The sequence below is a fragment of the Pelophylax lessonae genome (genome assembly GCF_965119305.1).
Source record: "Pelophylax lessonae genome assembly, chromosome: 5".
Classification (NCBI taxonomy): Eukaryota; Metazoa; Chordata; class Amphibia; order Anura; family Ranidae; genus Pelophylax; species Pelophylax lessonae.
Window position 1 is genome coordinate 273,630,877 of NC_138772.1, and position 22,820 is coordinate 273,653,696.

A 22,820-nucleotide genomic window follows, 5' to 3' on the forward strand; every position below is an offset into this window, starting at 1 on the left:
ATCTGCTATTTCCGATGCACCTAGAGATAACAGGGCATGCACAAGGCATGTTATCAGGAGAACATTTTAATTCACCCTCCCAAATCTAGGAAGCTCCCACCCAGCTTTTTATCTAGAGTGGCCAGATGGGAAACACTCAAAAGCTTGGTAAAAATTTCTCACCCGCACCTTGTGTTTTTCACCTTCATAATGTAGCATTGCTAATAATGGAGATGATATTGACACAGCTCCAAATGAACCACTATGGCTAAAAATGTATACGATTCAGAAATATTTAGACAAAATAAAAGTGAATAAAGCACTCGGACCAGATGGCATATACCAACAGACTCTAAAAGAATTGAGCTTTGTCATTTCAAAGCCATTGTTTCTAATAAATTTTTTTATAGGCTAATGTGGTGCCTACATTTAAAAAGGGATCAAGGTCTTTACCAAATAACTATAGACCTGTTAGTTTAACTTCCATAGTTGGGAAGATACTGGAGAGCTTAATAAAAGACCACATAAATAAGTTCTTGCTGGGAATAAATATTCTAAGTAACAGACAGCATGGATTCATAAAAGACAGAAGTTATCAGACACTCCTTTGTCCAAGGTATATAAAACCTTGGACTAAGGAGTGGCTGTAGATATATAGTTCCCCACACACGACTAATGTGTAAGGTAAAGTCTACAGGCTTGGAAAAATACATTTGTAAATGAATAGAAAACTGGCAAAAAGACTGAATTAAGAGAGTAGTGGTCTTATTCATGGAATGGTCTAAGGTTATTAGTGGTGTATCCCAAAGGTTCAGTGTTGGGACCATTACTTTTTAATATACTTATAAATGATATAGGGTCTGGGATTAAAAGTAGCAATTCAGTGTTTGCAGATGACACCAAGCTATGCAGTAAAATAACTTCCTTACAGGATGTCTCCAATTTACAAGACGACCTCAATGCCCTGTTTCATTGGCCAACTATGTGGCAAATGAGGTTTCTTGTATTAGGAGAGGCATGGCCTGCAGGGAGAGAGATATAATTTGCCCTTGTACAAATCAATTAGGAAGACCTCATCTGGAATATGCAGTTTAGTTTTGGGCACCAGTTCAAAAAAGGATATCGGGGAACTGAAGAAAGTGCAGAGAAGAGCAACCAAACTGATAAGAGACATGGAGGAGTTCAGCTATGAGGAATAATTAGCTAAACTGTTTTTATTCTCTCTAGAGAAAAGGAGTTTAAGGGGGATATGATCAACATGTATAAATATATAAGTGATCTATATAATGAACTTGGTGCGGAGTTATTCACTTTAAGGTCATCATAGAGGACAAGGGGGCACTCTTTACATCTGGAAGAAAAGAGATTTAATCTCCAAATACAAAAAGGCTTTTTCACACCAAGAGCTGTGAAAATGTGGAAGACTCCCTCAAAAGGTAATTCTGGCCAGCTCAGTAGATTGTTTTAAGAAAGGCCTGAATTATTTTCTAGATACACATAATATAAAACTGTGTACTAATTTATAGGTATAGTTGATCGTGGGAACATTTGTTTGCCTCTTGTGGGATCAGGAAGGAATTTATTCTCCTGCTGGGGAAAATTGAATCATGCTTTATTGGGTTTTATTTTCCTTCCCCTGGACCAACTGAGTATAGGATTGTATGTATATGTATATATTTTTTCCCCCTTTTATTGATCGAACTAAATACATTTTTTTTCGGTTTTCAAACAGACTATGTAACTTTGCAACTACCTGTAACATATCCCTGCTTAATACCTTTAATTGTATGATGCTTGAAGTATATATAAACAATTTAGGCCAAGGGTGTATTTACTTTTTACATCTATTAATAAATGTGTTAAATTAATTACTGAAAATGCAAGTGTTCTTTGTCTTTTTATTCAAGTATATTACCTTTATCTCTAGGGTCTGTTTGAATGAAGACTCAATGTTTGTCAGTTAAAATATGTTGAAAAAGTCATCAATTTACTGTTTCAAATGACTGTACTTACCAACCTTAATGGTATGTAGGTACTGGCAGCGACAGTTAACAAACACATCATTTTAAATTATATTTACCAATATTATATTCTATAAGAAGTAAATGTCCTGTTAGTAATACCACCCCTTGCAATTTGCCACAAGCGATAGGATTGCTAGTGTGACATGCATCACCCAGAAAACAAATACTTGGAGCTATTTACAGTAAGCAAACTGTAAGAGACATAACTGAATTGGTTAGGGTATTTAACAAGTAAATATAATTCAGTCCGTAAGCCATTTTATGTGTCTATGTATCAAACTACCTGAAAGTAGCACCATAACAGGGTTTATGAGTGTACCTGACCTCTGTGGTGGAAGGCTGGTAATTAAAGTGTGTATATACAAAGCCATAAGCAAACACTCAAATGCAGTAAGGCCCCGTTCACATAGGGGCGATCCGACTCGGGGGGGGGCGACCTCCGGGGTCGCGGTGCGAGCAGCGCGCCGCGACCTCGGAGCGGCCGCCACGGACTTCATAACATTGAAGTCTATGGCGGTCGCCTCCGGGTCGCCCCAAAGAAGCTCCGCACCCTTTTTCTAAGTCGGAGCGACTTGTGTCGCTCCTTTTAGAACGGGTCCGCAGCTTCCCTATGGAAGGCGACCTACGGCAACCTGTGAGGCGACCAGGTCGCCTCACAGGTCGCCTTAGTGTGAACGGGGACTAAGCCTACAATCACACAGTGTTTTATAAACGCGTGGAAAATCACGCACACTGCCATCCAGTGTGCAGGCTGCACGGAGGGTCCACAATTGCAACTATTCTTGATAGTCCCATTTGTGACAGATGAATGAAAACCTTATTCACAGGTGCTTTTGACCTCTTTTTGATCTGAATGCATCTGGCTTCCTTCTAAGCATTATTAAATGCTTTAACATTCCCATTGGCAATGAAAGAGTTGTGACATGAACAATGCCTCTGTATCCAAACTCTTAGACTGTAACTGCATTTGTAAAGTTCGGCCTACCAATTTCCAAAACTCGTTTGCAGACCCTAGATCCACTGAACACTCAAACTCTGGAATCCACCATGGGTGGTAATAGTTTTAGTACATGTATGCACTAAATATGGGCAAAATGCCCTAACGCAGTTCCCAGCACTACAGGCCAAATACAGTGGCAGATAGACAGAATCTGGAGCAGCTGCACGTAGGAACCAATCAGCTTCTCTCTTCAGCCTGTTTAGTTAGGGTCCTATCACATGGGTGGTCTGTATGTCCGTTTTTCATCCCATCCATTTGCGGATGAAAAACGGACATAATGCATGGCAATGGGATTGCGGATGTCAGCAGATGACCATCCGCTGACATCCGATTTGCGTTCTTTCCGTTCAGTTTCAATTTTTGGACCGGAACAGAACCCTATTTTTCTTCCGTTTAAAAAATGGAACGGACGCAAAAACAGATGTCAGCTGTGTCATCTGCTGACATCCGAAATCCCATTGACATATATTATCTCCGTTTATTATCCGCAAACGGATGGGATGATAAATGGACAAATGTATCAGACCCTCCAAAAGTGCATCCGTGTCCATTTAAAAAAAAAAAAGTCACTGAGCGGAGGAAAAAAACTGAACGGACCGCAAGAAAGGACCCAAAAGCTTTGAAAAGGATCATGGAAAATAGAAGCTGAGTTGTGGTCAATCACAGCTGCCGCAGATAATCTCACCCCAATGAATCTAGATATGTAAACAATATTTGGAAGTGTTAAATTAGACTTGATAACAGCTGGAATGCCTGAGCAGGAACATCACCCATAGGCTCCTATGGACCGTCCAATGTCAGCCCTCCCTCCTCTCCCATGAAGCCACTGCTAGTAGGCACAAGGGGGAAGATCACATGATTGTAGCAGCCTGAACATTAGTATACAGAATCAGATCTTTCTTCAACACTTTAGTTAGTATACAGTAGGTGTTAAGAGCATAGATGTGCACAGTCCATTGCATTAGGGTGCGCACCCCAAAACTCAAAACACACATGCCTTTCTCTGCAGCCTCAGCTGTACTGGACAGTGAATGAATGGGAAATGCTCTGTGCTGACTTCCTGTTCATTCACAAACTGAAGCATAGTAAACACAGATTAATATGCTTCAGTTATGATTGACCAGAGTGAGCGAGTTCATTGTGTTCATTTAAAAAAATAGAGGGGCCAGTAAATTACATATTAATTAGCCCATTCCCCCACTCTCCGTCCTTAAAAGCCCCCTGCACCAGCCTAGGGGAGAGGAGAGGAAAGGAGGGTAGCCAGCAGCACTGCAGTGGATGGGGTACAACACAAGGGGAAGCCCGAGCAGTAGAAGGAATTGGCACCGCAAAGAGTGATTAGGGTGTGCCCAGGCATACCTGGCAAACCCCCTGCACACGCCTATGGTTAGGAGGTGGGAGGGAACAGTTTTAAGATTAGAGTACTACTTTAAATTGTGTCTGAAGCGAAGTTATATATGCCTGTTACCAGGGTAAAATGCATGCTACATTCAGGCCAGTGCCAAGTGTGGCAAAACTCAATGAAAGTGATGTTCTGATCTGATTTAAGCACACTTTTGGACCGTGTGGTTCAGAGGCTCTTGGCAGCTGTCAGAAATGCCTAACAATGGCTTTTTTAGAACGTTGCAAAGTACATGGAGACAGAAAGAGAGGTCCCTTCAAACCTTCCAATGCTGGTGAATGTGATGCATCATAACATACAGTATGTTAATGTGCAATGCATTAAGGCAGCCCATTCATTTGAATAGGAGCCAACGCTCCAGAATGCCCTTTTCTCTGATGCATCACACCACAGAGCACTTTATTGAAATACAATGCATTGTGGTGTGTTGCAATGCATGCACATTACCATAGGCCCCTTTCACACAGGCTTTGTGATCAGGTCCACCTGTCAGTTTTTCAGTCGGACCTGATCGGATGCTCCATGCACCCCTATGGAGTGGCAGATGTCAGTGGTGACATGTCCACTGACACCCACTGCTATCCAATCCGATCCTGTTCGTGAAATCCAGACGATAGAAACCCTTTTTTCCATCCGTCTGGAGGATCGGATAGGATCAGATAAAAACGGACAGGCGGTCCGTTTTCATCCGATCTCCCATAGAGGAGAGCGGGGCTCTAACAGGTCCATCTCAGCACAGTGAGCGGAGACGGACCTGTCATCCACCTGCTCAGCGGGGATCAGCGGATTGATCCCCCGCTGAGCAAAACGGAGTCCGCTGGGTGGAAAGCCACTGTGAAGGACCCTTAGTTTGTTGAGGGGCTATAGAATGGCCCTGCAATGCTCTAAGGCTTTTATCACATAGGTGGGCGGTAAAAAAAATGGCTCAGCTGCTGTTTTACCACCCGCCAGCCCCCCACCTCAAGTATAAAATACAATTGGAGGAGGCAGTTTGGCATTGCACCAAATATAAAATGGCACGTTGAGTTGAGAGGCAAAACCCGAGTGACAAACTCAGCCATTCAAAGCAATGTGGTCACATCGCAACAGCGAACTGAACACATGGCATTAGACCTATTATAAAATGACTGCAAATAAAAAAAAAAGAACAGGCATTCAAGATGGCCTCCAGAATATTGCTTAGCCGCACTCTGAAATGTGATCCACTGCACATCACTTTTTAGAACATATGCTAGCGTGAACCTAGCATTCTGAATTTTGATCCATCTATGGTCATCTTTCCTTTAGCCCACAGAAGTCTATTGATACCATAATAGGGCTAGATGGTTGTCTTTGCTTACCAAGGCAACATTCCCAGTCCTCCCCTGCTTAATACCTATAGATTTCTGAAGCTTGAAGTATACAGTATCTCACAAAAGTGAGTACACCCCTCACATTTTTGTAAATATTTTATTATATCTTTTCATGTTACGCCACTGAAGAAATGACACTTTGCTACAATGTAAAGTAGTGAGTGCACAGCTTGTATAACAGTGTAAATTTGGCTTTCCCCTCAAAATAACTCAACACACAGCCATTAATGTCTAAACTGCTGGCAACAAAAGTGAGTACACCCCTGAGTGGAAATGTCCAAATTGGGCCCAAAGTGTCAATATTTTGTGTGGCCACCATTATTTTCCAGCACTGCCTTAACCCCCTTGGACATGGAGTTCACCAGAGCTTCACAGGTTGCCACTGGAGTCCTCTTCCACTCCTCCATGATGACATCACGGAGCTGGTGGATGTTAGAGACCTTGTGCTCCTCCACCATCCACTTGAGGATGCCCCACAGATGCTCAATAGGGTTTAGGTCTGGAGACATGCTTGGCCAGTCCATTACCTTTACCCTCAGCTTCTTTAGCAAGGCAGTGATTGTCTTGAAGGTGTGTTTGGAGTCATTATCATGTTGGAATACTGCCCTGCGGCCCAGTCTCTGAAGGGAGGGGATCATGCTCTGCTTCAGTATGTCACATTACATGTTGGCATTCATGGTTCCCTCAATGAACTGTAGCTCCCCAGTGCCGGCAGCACTCATACAGCCCCAGACCATGACACTCCCACCACCATGCTTGACTGTAGGCAAGACACACTTGTCTTTGTACTCTTGTCTTTGTTTGTGGGCCTTCTTGTGCATCCTCTTTACAAGAGGCTTCCTTCTGGGCCGATTTAATGCAGTGTGCAGCGTATGGTCTGAGCGCTGACAGGCTGACCCCCACCCCATCAACCTCTGCAGCAATGCTGGCAGCACTCATACGTCTATTTTTCGAAGACAACCTCTGGATATGAAGCTGGGCATGTACACTAAACTTCTTTGGTCGACCATGGCGAGGTCTGTTCTGAGTGGAACCTGTCCTGTAAAACCGCTGTATGGTCTTGGCCACCGTGCTGCAGCTCAGTTTCAGGATCTTGGCAACCTTCTTATAGCCTAGGCCATCTTTATGTAGAGCAACAATTCTTTTTTTTTTTTTCAGATCCTCAGAGAATTCTTTGCCATGAGGTGCCATGTTGAACTTCCAGTGACCAGTATGAGAGACTCAGAGCAATAACACCAAATTTAACACACCTGCTCCCCATTCATACCTGAGACCTTGTAACACTAACGAGTCACATGACACCAGGGAGGGAAAATGGCTAGTTGGGCCCAATTTGGACATGTTCACTTAGGGTGTACTCACTTTTGTTGCGAGCGGTTTAGACATTAACAGCTGTGTGTTGAGTTATTTTGAGGGACAGCAGATTTACACTGTTATACAAGCTGTACACTCCCTACTTTACATTGTAGCAAAGTGTCATTTCTTCAGTGTTGTCACATGAAAAGATATAATAAAATATTTACACAAATGTGAGGGGTGTACTCACTTTTGTGAGATACTGAATATTAAGTATTTAGGCCAAGGGTATAGTTTCTTTTTCACAGTACGCCATTACATCCATTCATAATTTTAAATTATTGATTGAAAATGCAAGTGTTTCTTGTGTTTTATTTAAGTATATCACCTCTATCTGTAGGGTATGTTTGAATGAAGAGCCAATGTTTGCCTTTAAAATGTAATTTAAAACAAACAACAATTTACGGTTTCACATGACTGTACTTACTAACCGTATGGTATGATGGAAAGTCCTGGGAGTTACCAGCAGTGACAGGTAACAAACACATCATTTTAATTATATTTATCAATATTATATTCTGTAGGAACAAGTAAATGTCCCATTAGTGATACTGCCCCGTGCAATTTGCCGCCAGCGACAGGATTGCTAGCAGGACATGGCATCACCTACAAAACAAATACTCTGAGCTACTTACATAAGGTAACAAACTGCAGGAGGTATAACTGAATATGCTAGGGTATTTAATAGGTAAATAGAATTCAGTCAATAAGGTATTATGTGCCAAACTGCTTGAAGGTAGTGCCATAAAGGTTTATGAATATAATTGACCTCTGTGGCAGAAGGCTGGCAATGTTAATGTATAAAGACATTCTGCTTGTTCTTTCATGAAACAAGTTATAAGCAAAAATTCAATCAAAGAAAAGGACTGCAACAAACCTTTGTTGGTATGAATGTTGCTTGCTGGTTTGTTAAGGACAGTTCCAACAACTGGTACTTTAACCACTTCTAGACCAAAAGAATTGACCCCCTTAATGACCAGGCCATTTTTTGCAATTCGGCACTGCATTACTTTAATGGGCAATTGCGCAGTCATGCAACGCTGTACCCAAATAAAATTGATGTCTTTTTTTACCCGACAAATATAGTTTTCTTTTGGTGGTATTTGATCACCTGTGCAATTTTTCTTTTTTGCGCTATAAACAAAAAAAGAGCGACCATTCTGAAAAAAAAAAAAACAATATTTTTCACATTCTGCTATATAACATTCCCAATAAAAAAAAAAAAAAAAAATCTAAATTTTTCATCATTTTAGGCCAATTTGTATTCTGCTACATATTTTTGGTAAAAAAAAAAAAAAATCACAATAAGTGCATATTGATTGGTTTGCGCAAAAGTTAGGGGAAGGATGTCATTTTTATTTATTTATTTATTTATTACGGGACCGTGACATTGCGGCGGACAGATCGGAAACCTAACTGACATTTTTTTTGGGGGGATCAGTGACATTTTTGCAGTAATTAGTGCTAGAAATATGCACTGTTACTGTAATAATGACACTGTCAGGGAAGAGGTTAACTCAGGGGAGATCAAAGGGTTAAGTGTATGCCTAGGGGGTGTTTTTTTAACTGTGAGGGGGATGGGCTTGTGGAATCAACACAGAGACCCGTGTTTCTAAATAGAAGAATCACAGGCGCTCTGTGCTGATTCCTAAAAGAACAACGGTCTGCTGTGTTTACGAAAGCAGGCCGCTATTCTCTCTTCACGGGGAATGATCACAGGTTCCCAGGCGGCAATCACGGCCGCTGACCCCCTGAATCAGCTTACCTGCCTGCCAAAGTATATATGCGGGGGGGGGGGCATGCGGTTCGGCAATCAGTAAAACTGGGATACTAATGGTTAAAAGAATCTACGTTATCCATCTATTCTTATTGCTATGGATTATTTAGCAAATTATGTAGCACTGTACAAAAGGGTAAACCACAAAATAAACAGACAATAATTTACATTATGTTTGAGGTATGGAAAAAGCAGTGGGTAAGGAGGGTAAGCATTTAAAATTGTATTACCATTAGTACTATATTATAGCTGTCTGCCAATCATTCTAAAAGTAGAACTAAAGGCAAAACATTTTTTTTTCTACTTTGGGTAAAGGAAGTGTTATAACTCCTGTATAGTTTATTTTCCCATCTGTGTCCCATTGGAGAGATTTACCTTCACTTTCTGTCCCCTAGCCAAACAGGAAGCAAGAGGAAATCCCTGCAAATTAAAGAAATCTCTTGGGGACCCCCAACTAGGGTCCCCATTGGAAGATTCCCCCCCTCTTACTTTTCTAGCGACAATCCAAAATTTGGGATTTTCTTTTACTTTCACTTGATCAGGCTGCTCCTGATGATGTCAATCTGACGAAACGTGTAGAGTGTCGTTACGTCACTTCCACTGTTGGTTGGAACGCATTTCCGGCGGCTGGAACGCATAGCGTTCTGGAAGTATACCGCAAAATGAGGAAGTTGCGGCCGTTGTTACTAGTATTCCACACTTGCCTTTTACTACTTTATTGTGAGTATTTTTCTTATTAACAATAAATGCTTTATTTGAAACAATACTTCACGATACAGGCTCTTTCCTTCCTCTATATGGTCCGGATCCCCATTTAACCCATTATCTACTGATGTCATTTGATTGAGTGTATATATTGGAAACCATTACCCTGCACCCGTGGGGAGGATGTCATTGGATACCTCGATTTACCATTACTGAGGTCCCCGACCTGATGGAATCCTTACCTTGAGTATTACCACGCCTGTTACCCTATAGGGGTACCTATTTCTGGGGAGTACGGTCTTTACTGAGAGGGGAGCACTTTTGATTCCTCACCTGCACAAGTCACCATTGGAATACCCCAAGATCCACAATTTTGGGACTCTTAACAATCATAATGTATTTATTCACTATATGGACATTTGTTTATTGTGCACCTGGTCACTTTTGCATCAGTCACTTTAATTTATCAATCGTATATATTATATATATACATATACACTCATACACTCAGTCACTATATTATACGCCACTTGGTTTATTTAATTAATTGTTACTGTACTATTTAATTGAGTATTTACTTATTGGGTCTTTTCACTGTGATATATTTATTATTCACTTATAGATGAACATTGTGTCACTTTCTTGATATTTTAGTGACACTGCACCTTGCACCAGTCACTTTGTTTATTTACCAGTCGTATACACACCCAGTCACTATATTACAGTTTGTTTATTTATTTAGTTATTTTACTGCATATTGTATTATTCATTTGGTACATTTATTTATTGAGGATTTATTGATTCACTATTCTCTGATTATTTATTTATTGAACCATTCACAGTGATATATTTATGGATTCACTATTCTCTGATTATTTATTTATAGAGTCATATATAGTGATACATTCACATTACCCTTATTGACGCACATTGAGACACCTTTCTGATATCCTGGTGACACTACACATTTTGTCACTTTAATAACAATATAATTATTGCTTATCAAAGTTGTGTGACACCTATTTGATATAGTGATTTCTGGAAGTGCAATATACCTTCACTTTCTCTTCTATATACTCTATATGCCCCCTAGCTTGGGGTTATATTCAGAAGGTAGGCTGCAGCCAAACTATTTTAATCCTAAGCGCGGATTTTTGCCTGTTTACCAGGACTTTTCTTATATTACCTTCCTATTATCAGCCCAGGGGGGAAATTCAGTGATTTGGATATTTCCTACTGGAGGGTATCTCAACTGATTTTAAAGTTTAGCAAGTTGGGTCCTGGAGGTCTTTAGCCTTTTGGTGAGTGGCCCCTTTTTTTCATGGGTGGAAGAGCACTACTTTTAAGCAGTTTATATAAGAAGATTACAGAGCACTTGCCACTTTATGGTGATTTGAAGATCTGGTTATTGCACTGCGCCCTGAGCCCACCCAGTTGTGTGACAATAGAGAATGAATATTCACTATTGCCACACTGATTCTCCTAAGTGGTCCATCAAATTTACAAATAGAACAATTTAGAAATTGGATGAAATGTTTGGCACTTTCATATACAACTATATAGATCAGACCAAAATGAGGGACAAATGAGGGGACAAATGAGGAGGAAAGAGGAACAGAGGGGACTTTGTTCCAAATCAGTGACAGTTGGGAGCGATGATCTTGTAACAGTCCAACAAACAGGTTTAAAAAGCAAATACAAACATTTCTGCACTCATTCTAAACCCCAAAAACTGAAGCTACTGTCTAAATATTTGAATGATAATAAAAAATCTTTGTATGCAACATATTATTCTTTCATTCCTTTCAACTTTCAAGGTATGCAATTTATTTGAAATACAATAACACTATACAGTATATCACTCTTCACTCCCAAACTACTGAGCCAATGGCCTAAAATAAGCAAGCAGAGCAATTCTGCCTCTTCTCCAACTGTACTGATCGGCAGACCCATTTCAGGTCAGTGACTCAAGTATTAAAGCCAGTAAGTCAGAATATTTATGGTGCTAAAATTGCCAGCCATTTATAAAAGCAATTCATTTTTTTTTCTAGATCCCAGAAGTTGCCATCAATAGTTCAGATGTTTGGTACTATATTTACCAGCAGGGCCACAAATAGGGAGGTAACACCAGTCCTCTTGTAAAGGGTTTGGGCCAGCAGGGGGGCCCAGGCAGCAGGGTGAATCGAATGTGGGCAAGGAAGGTGAGCAATTAATGGAACAAATTATTGCTATTGCAAATGGAAACAATTATTGCCAATCGTATTGCTCTCTCTGCTTACTTTTTCTCCTCTCTCTCCCGTTGGCTTTCAGCTGCGGCAGAGAGAGTCAATCAAAGGATCAGTTCCAGTAATTCCCCCCCTCACTGATCACTTTTCCTGTGCACCATCTGTTTCCCCCTGCTGCTCATGCCCCCCTGTATGCCCCCCTATCCCGCAGTGCTGATGGCTTCTATCCTCTTCTTCTCGCTAGCAGCTGCAAGTACACAAGAGGATCCTTCATGATTGAGTGTGGTGGAAGGGTCCAGTAAATATGTTAAATTTACCAGCCCCTTCCTTTCCTGAATGAACACAAAGAGTGATCGTTACAGATCACATATTGTGTTCATTCATAACTGAAGTATTGGCTCTATGGGGCCCCGAGTCAGGCTGTCTGTATGGGGCCCCATGTCAGGCTGTCTGTATGGGGCCCCCGAGTCAGGCTGTCTGTATGGGGCCCCGAGTCAGGCTGTCTGTATGGGGCCCCCGAGTCAGGCTGTCTGTATGGGGCCCCCGAGTCAGGCTGTCTGTATGGGGCCCCCGAGTCAGGCTGTCTGTATGGGGCCCCCGAGTCAGGCTGTCTGTATGGGGCCCCCGAGTCAGGCTGTCTGTATGGGGCCTCGAGTCAGGCTGTCTGTATGGGGCCTCGAGTCAGGCTGTCTGTATGGGGCCTCGAGTCAGGCTGTCTGTATGGGGCCTCGAGTCAGGCTGTCTGTATGGGGCCTCGAGTCAGGCTGTCTGTATGGGGCCCCTTGGTTTCTAACAGCAGTCCTGTTTACCAGGATCATAATTCTCTTGTTCTCATATAAGAGCTACATTTGCAACGTCTGCTTTCCTGCACACCTCACATACAGCACAAGTAAAGCGGACACATTGTTTTTTCCTGAAAGCAACAGTAGTAGTATGGGTGGAGCCGAGGTATATTAAACTATAGTAGCATCGAAATAAACAGCCAGAAGCCTTTGTCCTTTAACAGTAACATAAGCATCCCATCCAAAACAAAGACAAATACATACAGTACATACAGAAATAAAAAACAATTGCAGGATGCATGACTGAGTATGTTTTGGCAAATTAGCATGGAAAGAGAATTACGTCAGGTAGCCATAGGTGTATTTGTTGATCTAATAGACTACTGGGGTGTAAGCTTGGCAATACAACAGTATATAGCTAAAAGGCAATATAGATAGTCAAGAAGTTTTGTCAGTACACAGTCATAAGCAAAGGACAATGGATATACATGGCTGTTCTCCAACCTTTCTTAACTACGTCTTGGGATACATACAACCCCCATGATTCAGGTTCTCCAATTTCTGCAGCGATAAATGACCCCCTTAGGTAGATTTAAATGGTCTTATATATTTAGGGAGAACTGAAGCTCCGAGATGCACAGGTGTTCCAGACTGTCCCATTTATGTCAATTGGGACTCTGTGGCTATATGGATACAGATGCTGCTCCCAATCTGACATCTTTACGTGTGCATGGCTCCGAACCAGACAGAGGGATGCAGGTCCATGCACCCACTGCCGCATACATGTCAGATTGGGAGCAGTGTCTGTGCAGCTTCCCAATTGGCATCAACGGGACTACCTGCATGAGGATGCATGGAACACCTTTGCATTGCTGTGTGGTGTGAGGGGGTTAGCTTGGCAGTGGGTGTGTGTGACCCCCTGGAAGAGTTCACTACACCACAAATGAGGCACAGCATACGGTTTTAAAGGTGAAAAACAAAAAGGTGTGGTTTATCTACACTATATACAAAACCATAAATGGCAACCAAACAAAAAAAACATGAAAATAAACCCTTGCCAATTTGGCCACTCACTGTACTGGATGTTTCCCTAGCTAACAACTAGATGCGGCCTTGTGCTGCCCCTAGCACCTACCTCCCTGTCTGAGAGGTCTGCCACACAGGCTGTCTCACTGCACAAGTAGGTCTCACGCTCCCCAGTTTACACAGGCAACAAACTGGTTCCAGGATGGAGCCCTTCTCTAGGGCATGCTGGGAGTTTTTGTAAAGAACCTAATGAGCCAACTCACCTCAGCTGGTCTCGATACCTCTACCACTTGAGAACTCAGCACTTTCCCCTAGTGGAACAACTCAACATACAGTCTAAATCTAGGACACACATATATCCCATCCTGGATGCAACCAGGCGATTTTACCTGTCTGCTGTCAGTGGGTAAATACAATCCTGCAAGGGTGAACGCTTTAGTACGCTCCATGTGAACGAGGCCTAAGCATCAGTAAAGAACACACTGTAATGGTCAACTTGCACTCAACACATTGTTGTGAGTTAATGTAGATAATAAAAGTTCAGTTTTAAAGAAGAGGCCGAGTAGGCAAACCTGAAGAGAGAGGTTTTTAGGGATCACATAAAAGGTGGAGACAAACAAACAAATTAGGAGACAGCTGTACGGGTTGGGACTCTAGGGAAGCCCTTGAGACAAGCATGGGAGGGGGGTGATCAGAAAGCCAGGTAGAAGGAAGTCTTGGGAAAAGCAAAGAGAATGTTTGGGTGACATTTAGGGATGTAACGATATCGAAGATATCGTGATATCGTATCGTCGTGGTCGTCTCGATATCGTCGTGGTCGTATCGCGATATCGTCGTGGTTGGGTTACAATATTAAAAGGACAGGTGTCCGTCAAAAAGCAAGAGGAGTAAACACAGCCCCGCGGAACAAATCAGTGTTTTATGTTGTCATGGATCCATAAATACAACAATAAATTGCCTGTTGACTGGCAAAAGCAGAATAAATGTCGGTATTTTTTTGCTATTATCATCACAAACACTATCATGAGCTATTTAACAATACCATGAGCTTTTCCACAATATCGCAATAAATATCGTACCGTGAGGTCAATATCGAAATTGTATCGTACCGTGAGATTTTGATATCGTTACATCCCTAGTGACATTTGGAGAGGAGGTTGGTGATGTAGCGCAGGCAGAGTTGTGGTTGGCTTTGCATGTTGTTAGTATCTTAAAATATATTTGTTGTGCAATCAGAAACCAGTAGAGGGATTGGCAGTGAAGGGCAGCACTGATCATTCGGTGTGGTGGCTGAGGGGTGGATAAGGCTGGTAGAAGAATTCATGATAGATTGAAGGGGGGAATCGCTGTAGTAGGTCCCATAATCCAAGGAGCAATTTCAGGCTTTTATTAGGCATAAATTGCGCATCTTATTTCCTGACTACCTATCGTAAATTCAAAGGCCTTGAAGTACAATGATAGAAGAAACATCTGCAAAATGCCCAATTTTGGAAAAACAGACATTCCAAAGTATTTTCGAAGAGCAATGGTCAGTCTTTTGATGATCCCATATTTTTTGTCATTAAATTTCCAGAAATCTTCAAAAGACTAATTTTTCCTTGAGCAAATAGCTTATTTGCTTTCCAAAATCTGGTCCTTTGTAGGTGTTTCTGCTGTTCCTGCACTTCAGGGCCTCTGAAAATAGGATAGGTAGTCAAGAAACAAGATATGTAATTTGTACCTCTTCAAAGCGTGAGGGTGCTGCTTGAATTTTGGGCCCCTTCAGCTGGGTTGTGAAAAGGTCTCACATCTGTGGTATCTCCATACTCAAAAAGGGGTAGCAAAATATGTTTTGGGGTCCAAAATCACTTATTAGTACTTTCTATAATCAGGTCCATGTAGTAGGGAAGTACTAGTACTTACAAGTACTATGTGTATTAGACACTGGTAGCAGGCTGGTAATGGCTGTATTTACACACTGGCGGTAATCAGACACCTACACTAGGTTGGTACTGGTAAAAATCAGAGAGTGGTATTAGGACAGGTTGCACTCAGAACAGGCCTCGCCATGGTCGACCAAAGAAGTTTAATGCACGTGCTTAGTGTCATATACAGAGGTTGCCTTTGGGAAATAGATGTATGAGTGCTGCTAACATTGGTAAAGAGGTTGAAGGGGTGGGGGGGTCAGCCTGTCAGTGCTCAGGCCATACGCTGCACACTGCATCAAATTGGTCTGCATGGCTGTCGTCCCAGGAGGAAGCCTCTTCTAAAGATGATGCATAAGAAAGTCTGCAAATAGCTTGCTGAAGACAAGCAGACTAAAACCTAGATTACTGGAACTACGCCCTGTGGTTTGATGAGACCAAGATAAACTTATTTGGTTCAGATGGTGTCAAGTGTTTGTGGCGGCAACCAGGTGAGGAGTACAGTCAAGCATGGTGGTGGGAGTGTCATGGTCTGGGGTTGCATGAATGCCGCCAGCACTGGGGAGCTACAGTTCATTGAGGGAACTATGAATGCCAACATGTACTGTGACATACAGAAGCAGAGCATGATACCCTCCCTTTGGACACTGGGCCACAGGGCAGTATTCCAACATAACCCCAAATGCACATCCAAGACGACTACTGCCTTGCTAAAGAGGGTAAAGGTGATGGACTGGCCAAGCATGTCTCCAGACCTAAACTCTATTGAGCATTTGTGGGGCATCCTCAAATGGAAGGTGGAGGAGTGCAAGGTCTCTAACATCCACCAGCTCCGTGATGTCCTCATGAAGGAGTGGAAGAGGACTCCAGTGGCAACCTGTGAAGCTCTGGTGAACTCCATGCCCAAGAGGGTTAAGGCAGTGCTGGAAAATATTGTTGGCCACACAAAATATTGACACTTTGGGCCCAATTTGGACATTTCCACTTAGGGGTGTACTCACTTTTGTTGCCAGCAGTTAAGACAATAATGGCTGTGTTGAGTTATTTTGAGGGGACAGCAAATTTACACTGTTATACAAGCTGTACACTCACTACTTTACATTGTAGCAAAGTGTCATTTCTTCAGTGTTGACTCATTAAAAAATATAATAAAATATTTACAAAAATGTGAGGGGTGTACTCACTATTGTGAGATACTGTGTATGTGTATATATATATATATATATATATTATTTTTTTTTTTTTTAATACCACGTCATACTTTCCTGCTCTCTGCAATGGTTTTGTACAGAGCATCCCCAATCCTCCTCTACTCGGGTCCCCCGCAAACGCTCCTACCTCTTCCCCGAGTGCTTAGCATAAGAAAACGCTTACCATGAGGGCACTCATGTGGGCTGGAGTAAATGGATACTCAACATGCCAAGCCTTGGAATTGTAGATACTGAAGAGAAAGGAAGCCGCTCAGGTGTGTTAGCCCGACCTGGTGCTGGTTAGATCCGCCATCCGGAAATGCGCAATGGAAATTGTGGAACCGCACACAAGGTAGATGAAAGCAAAATTGTTTCTTTATTCTTCAAAGTTCATAAACAGACAGACAGTGTGAGGAACAGACAAGTCCAAAGGTTGACGCGTTTCACGGCACAAACGGCCGCTTACTCATAACCACCTGTGTGCGGTTCCACAAGCCTTGGAATTTAGTGTGCCCGTGAAAGGGTGCCAAACATCGATATCCTAAATCTTCCATAGGCGTTGCTTTACAAGCGCCTACAGGTCATCAGATTAGAGTTAACCATAAATCCATAAATAATGGACCCAGAATTATTGTTCTCATTCCAGCATGGCAGTATGTAACAAGTGTACTGTAATTAAAGTTTTCATGTGTAAGGCTCCATTCACACCTAAGTACGCTGCACCGATACCTGCTGCACTTTTTCAGCTTTTTCTTTAATGGGCCTTAGCTCAAAAAATGCAGCAAAGAAGCTCATGTACCAAATCTTGGCGCAGAGCCATGCATGTTTGAATTTGCGTTTTTTGCTGCAATTTTAAGGTATTTTGTCGCATGACAATATTCGCAAAATCGCAGCGTGTTTGGGGTACCATTAGAGAAGTACAGCCAAAGCTTGTTTGGCTGTACTTCTTCTGTGGATAACAGGAGTGCAGTTTGTTCTGCACTCCTGTGACCCATTTTCAGCAGACAGCAGGCTGAAGTTCCCCTGTCTGCTGACATCACAGAGTCGGTTCAGACTCGAGAAAGATCGTGACAATGGAGTCGGGATCCGCCCACATGCCTAGACCGGTACCCGGCTCAGTCTCCCAGCGAGCTGCTGACAGCCTGAGCAATCAACTCCTTTTCATCCGATCTCATATAGAGGAGAGCGGAGATCTGACAGGTCCATCTCTGCAGAGTGAGCGGCGACGGACCTGTCATCTGCCTGCTCAGCGGGGATCTGCAAGTCGATCCTCCGCTGAGCAAAACTGAGTCCGCTGGGTGGAAAGCCTGTGTGCAAGGACCCTTACACTGTAGAGACATCAGCAAATGGATGTTCTCTGGTTTCCTTCCCCACTACCCAGCAGCAACTGCCATGCTGGTCCTGGGACTGCTCCTGGGAGTGCAGAGCCCGGCGAAAATGACAAAGTTGCACACAGGGAAGGGGAACTTTCCTGGCGTTTGTGGAAGAGATGGCTTCCATCTGTCAGCTAGCTTCTCAGAGTTACTCATTCCTGGCTGCTGTAACATGCATTGGTGGCAGCCAAAGGGTTAAGACATCACTTATGGTCAGTTTTAGGTACTGTTGTTTTTTTAAGACTCAACATGTTTAGTATCTATTTATTTAATTTAACATTATCTTTTAACTTTTTAACAAATGATTGTGTATTATATTATGTTTGGGCGCCCAAAAATTAATTTAAGAGTGTTTTTTTTTTTTTTACCGAAAATATAGATTTGATAAAAAGTAAAGCAATTATGTCAAATAAAAATTTGAAACTACCATTATTTTATTCCACATGATCTCTGCTTTCAGAAAACCTATAACATTTTGGAGTTTTTAAGCAATGCAATGTTTAAATACTTGAAGAAATTAAAGTGTTAAACCTAAATTTTAAATTGCAAGATTTGCTTGAATTTTCAATCTCTTGCTGACAGTGTAAACATATATACATATTACATGTGTGTGTATATATATTATATATATATTAGTGATTGACCGATATCGTTTTTTTAAATGCCGATACCGATATTTTGGTCATCGGATATCGGTATCTGCCGATATTTTCGGACATGTAAAAAAAATTTTGCCTGTTTTGAATGCTGTCAGTTTTTTGAATTTGGCGCCGAGTACCCGGAAGTGATGTCATGACATAATTTCTGGGTTTTTTACATGGAGACGCAGTACACCGGGTCTTCTCTTCGGCAGCTGTGGAGGTAGAATCCCTGGATCTCCCGGTGGGACAGGAGACCAGGGCGAGCCACAGAAGGCGGCAGGAGGGGAGGGGGCATCCCCTCCCGCTCCTTGTAATGACAGCCGAGCGGCTTCTCAGCCGCATCGGTTGTCATTACAAGTCAGCCGACCGTCGGCTATGGACACCGGTACCAGGGTGATGCCTCTAGCTGCAGGCATCACCCCGGTACAAGCACTTTCCCTAAATATCGGCAATATCGGTAAATCCAAAGGCCGATTCCGATATATCAGGGAAAGTACATATCGGCCGGCCCCCGATATATCGGTGTTGCCGATAATCGGTCGATCCCATATTATATATATATATATATATATATATATATATATATATATATATATATATATATATATATATATATATATATATATATAGCCACAGGTAGAGGTGGGCTTTAACATCCAGGCACCACACATATGCATCTACAGCGGGCTAAAGTTGTGTTCGGAGAGCGCGATTACAGTCCACTGACTGAGTTGTCACCATCAATTCTCGGTTTTGGCTTCTGAACAGGAGCCTGTCATGTGATACAGAGTTTGTGTACATGTACAATATTTAACAATGGCCATACACGCTTCAAATTTTTTATCCAATCAATGCGAATCTCAAACTTACCAAATCTGCAAACAATCAAACAACCTTAAAGGAAAAGTAGAGTCAAAGCCTGTTTGGCTGTACTTCTGTGGATCACACGAATGCAGTTTCTTCTGCACTCCTGTTACCTGTTCTCAGAAGACAGCGGACTCCACTGTCGGCTGATGTCACATAGCCAGTCTAGACAGGGGAAAGGTTACAACCATATGGTTGGGATCCACCCAGTTGCCTAAACCGGCACCTGCCTCAGGCCCTCAGCGAGCCGCCGTCCTCCACAACCCACCGCTCCAGTGAGCACGGGGGAGAGTTGGTGGGTCACAGCAGAGAGCCAGTGGCAGCAATAAGATACTTGCTCATGAATACAGATTTCAGTTGATAGGATTATGAGATTACATTATGAAACCAGAGATACGACTGATAATTTATAAAAGTAAGTTACGATTATTTCTTAACTTCTAACACCTCCTTGTGTTTAGTATATCGATTGAATAGGCTGTTGACTATAGACCCATTGTTCACGAGTATGGCTTCTATAAGTATACATTTCTGCAGGACAACCCAAATAAGAGAAACAGAACCCAATCCTTGTGGGGTTTATTTACTAAACCTGGAGAGTGTGCGTGGTAGCCAATCACCTTCTAGCTTCAGCTTGTTCGCTTAAAGCGGTAGTATACTCTGCTTTTTAATTTTTACCTACAGGTAAGCCTATAATCAGGCTTACCTGTAGGTAAAATGAATATCTCCTAAACCTGCATGGTTTAGGAGATATTCACCCTGCATGCAGCCGCTGACACCAGTGGTGCATGCGCTCTGAAGGTCCGGCATATCTTGCCGGACCTTCAGAGCTCCTTGCTGGAAAGTGAACTCCCGCGCGCATATGCGGGAGTGATGTCATTGCGGCTCCGGCCACTCACTCTGGCCACGGAGCCGCCGAACCCAGAAGAGATGCCGAGGGAACATGTCAGCTCCCTCAGCGGTGTCCGGGCAACTGTGTGGGGGCTTCGTTCTAAGGTATTTCATATTGTGCTAGTATGCAATGCATACTAGCACATTATGCAATTTTCCTGCAGGGTTTTTTTTTTTTTTTTTTTTTTTTTACACAGGGGATACTACTGCTTTAAGCTTTGACAATAAAACCTGGAAGCGGATTGGTTTCTATGCAGAGTTGCACCAGATCTTGTACTCACCAGTTTTAGTAATTGTGTCTTAAGTGGGGTACACACTATAAGAATATTGGGCAAACTATCATCTGATTTCCCTTGTTGTTTCACTGCAAATCAGAACTGATGAAGGAAAATTAGTATGAAAAATGCAGCCTTTAGTACACATAAAATGAAAATTGTTTGTTCTGTTCCCATACAAGAAACATTTTGGGGGTTGTCCCTTCGGAAATTTTTGTTCAGAATAAAACTGTACAAAAGGTCCTCAGACGGAAATTTGCCCGATTTTCTTATAATGTGTATGAGCCATTAGGCTGCATGCACACTGGCTTTAAAAATCGCGGTTCCTACAGGAGTTTTTTTTTTTTGTTTTACCTGTAGAAGCAGCTCAATGTAACCCTAAAGCCCCGTACATACGTACCGATTGTCGGGCGTAAATATTCGGCCGACGACCGATCGGCCGATTGTAGGCTTGTTAGTATGATGCTTCCGACAACCGACAGCGCATTTTCGGCCGAACAGAATCTGTCGTGCAGGCATTAAAATTTTTGTTGGCCAACACCAGAACGGCCGATTGTTCGCCAATCAGTACAGATTTCGGCCGACAGACAGCAGATTTGCAAGACTGGGCATGCTCAGAAAAAAAAAGGAAAGTTAACCATCACATGACATCACTTCTGCAGTCGGCTGTTGTTGGCCGACAAAATAAGTGTGCAGTCTTTTGCAGTTTTCAACAGACACGACAGCCCTGGACAAAAGACGGCCGATCGTTCGGCCGACGATCGGTACGTGTGTACGAGGCTTTACTGTCCATGCACATTAGGACATTTCTGATTGGAGCTTTCTGGCAGAAAAAAAACTGAAAACTCTCCTAAACGGTGTACGAAAAACACTAGTTTTATATGAGCGTTTTTTTTTTTTTTTCTGCCAGGGGAAATGACATTTTTAAGCCTAGTGTGCATGGAGCCTTATTCAAACTAAAATGCTGAGTTTATATGTGTTCCAGAGATGTTCGTTGTACTACAACATGTTTGCTATGTATCGCACAGGAACGCGCAGAAATGTGTATAAACACACCTCACTGCAACACATCTCTGACCCAAAATAGTAGAGGAAACATGCCTAAAAAAAAAAAATAAATAAAAAGAAGGATGCAGAAAAATGTATATAACATGCGTAAACGCACAGAAACGCATGTGACTGCATGCTAACAAGCAAGTGTTTTTAAAGCTGCATATGTGCATTATAGTGTGAACATGCCCTTAAATGAATGGCCTGTCCACTTGGAAAACAATGCAGCAAGCCTGCAAATACTATATATTAGTGTGTGAGTATACACATACTGTATACACACTCAGAAGCTCTTTGGACAGATGAATATGTTTTCTACATGTGCAGCATGTCATAACACTTGTAATCAGTATAATCTGACTAGTTGGGTGAGTTTGTTTAGCTTCTCTGATTACCTTTTAGTATGAGAAATCTTACCTCCAATCCTGCTGAACTCCCTTTTTCTCATGTCACTGATAGTGCCTCCATAGCCATAGTCATCTGCACAGAGTTTCTGGAAGTTAGAGAAGGAGAGGAGATCTTCTAGTGCCATGCTGTCCCTGTTGTTTGTCAGTTTGCTCTCCTTTATAAAAGTATAACGAAGTCTGTAAATAATAAACTGGTGGGTCAAAGTGTGTGCTGGGAATGTGTATGGCTGGGAAGCAGGAAGGGAATAACACTCAGTGGGCGGGGTTACAATGACAGGAGCATGGCACAACTTACATAACTCCATGGATTCTATAGGGAGTGGGAGTGGGAGTGGGCTGGATCGGGGCGGGGTTTGGGGCGGGGTTGATAGACGTTGTCTAATAAAGTGGAAGTTGCTTAGTGTGACTTTGTAATCAATTCAGTTCAGTGTTGTATCATGTGAAACTTGTTATAACACAGCCTTCTAGTGTGCGAGCATTGTACAGTCTATTAGAGAGGCATGTACAAATCCGTGCTCATCAATGCCTTTAGAATTTGGAAAAGAGAGTTGTACCTCACATGGAAAGACTGGTAACGTGTTTATAATACATAGAATA

General features: G+C 42.3%; 1 protein-coding gene across 1 annotated transcript in view; it reads right to left on the minus strand.

The window, feature by feature from the left end:
• Positions 1-22,528, minus strand: part of MOCOS (molybdenum cofactor sulfurase) — a gene marked incomplete at its 5' end in the record, with an annotated part of 544,533 nt that extends 522,005 nt beyond the window's left edge. The window contains one exon of the mRNA XM_082258939.1: positions 22,234-22,528. Within this exon, the coding sequence (XP_082115065.1) occupies positions 22,234-22,528 (295 nt within the window). The remainder of the gene's footprint in view (positions 1-22,233) is intronic.
• Positions 22,529-22,820: the final 292 nt, after the last annotated feature.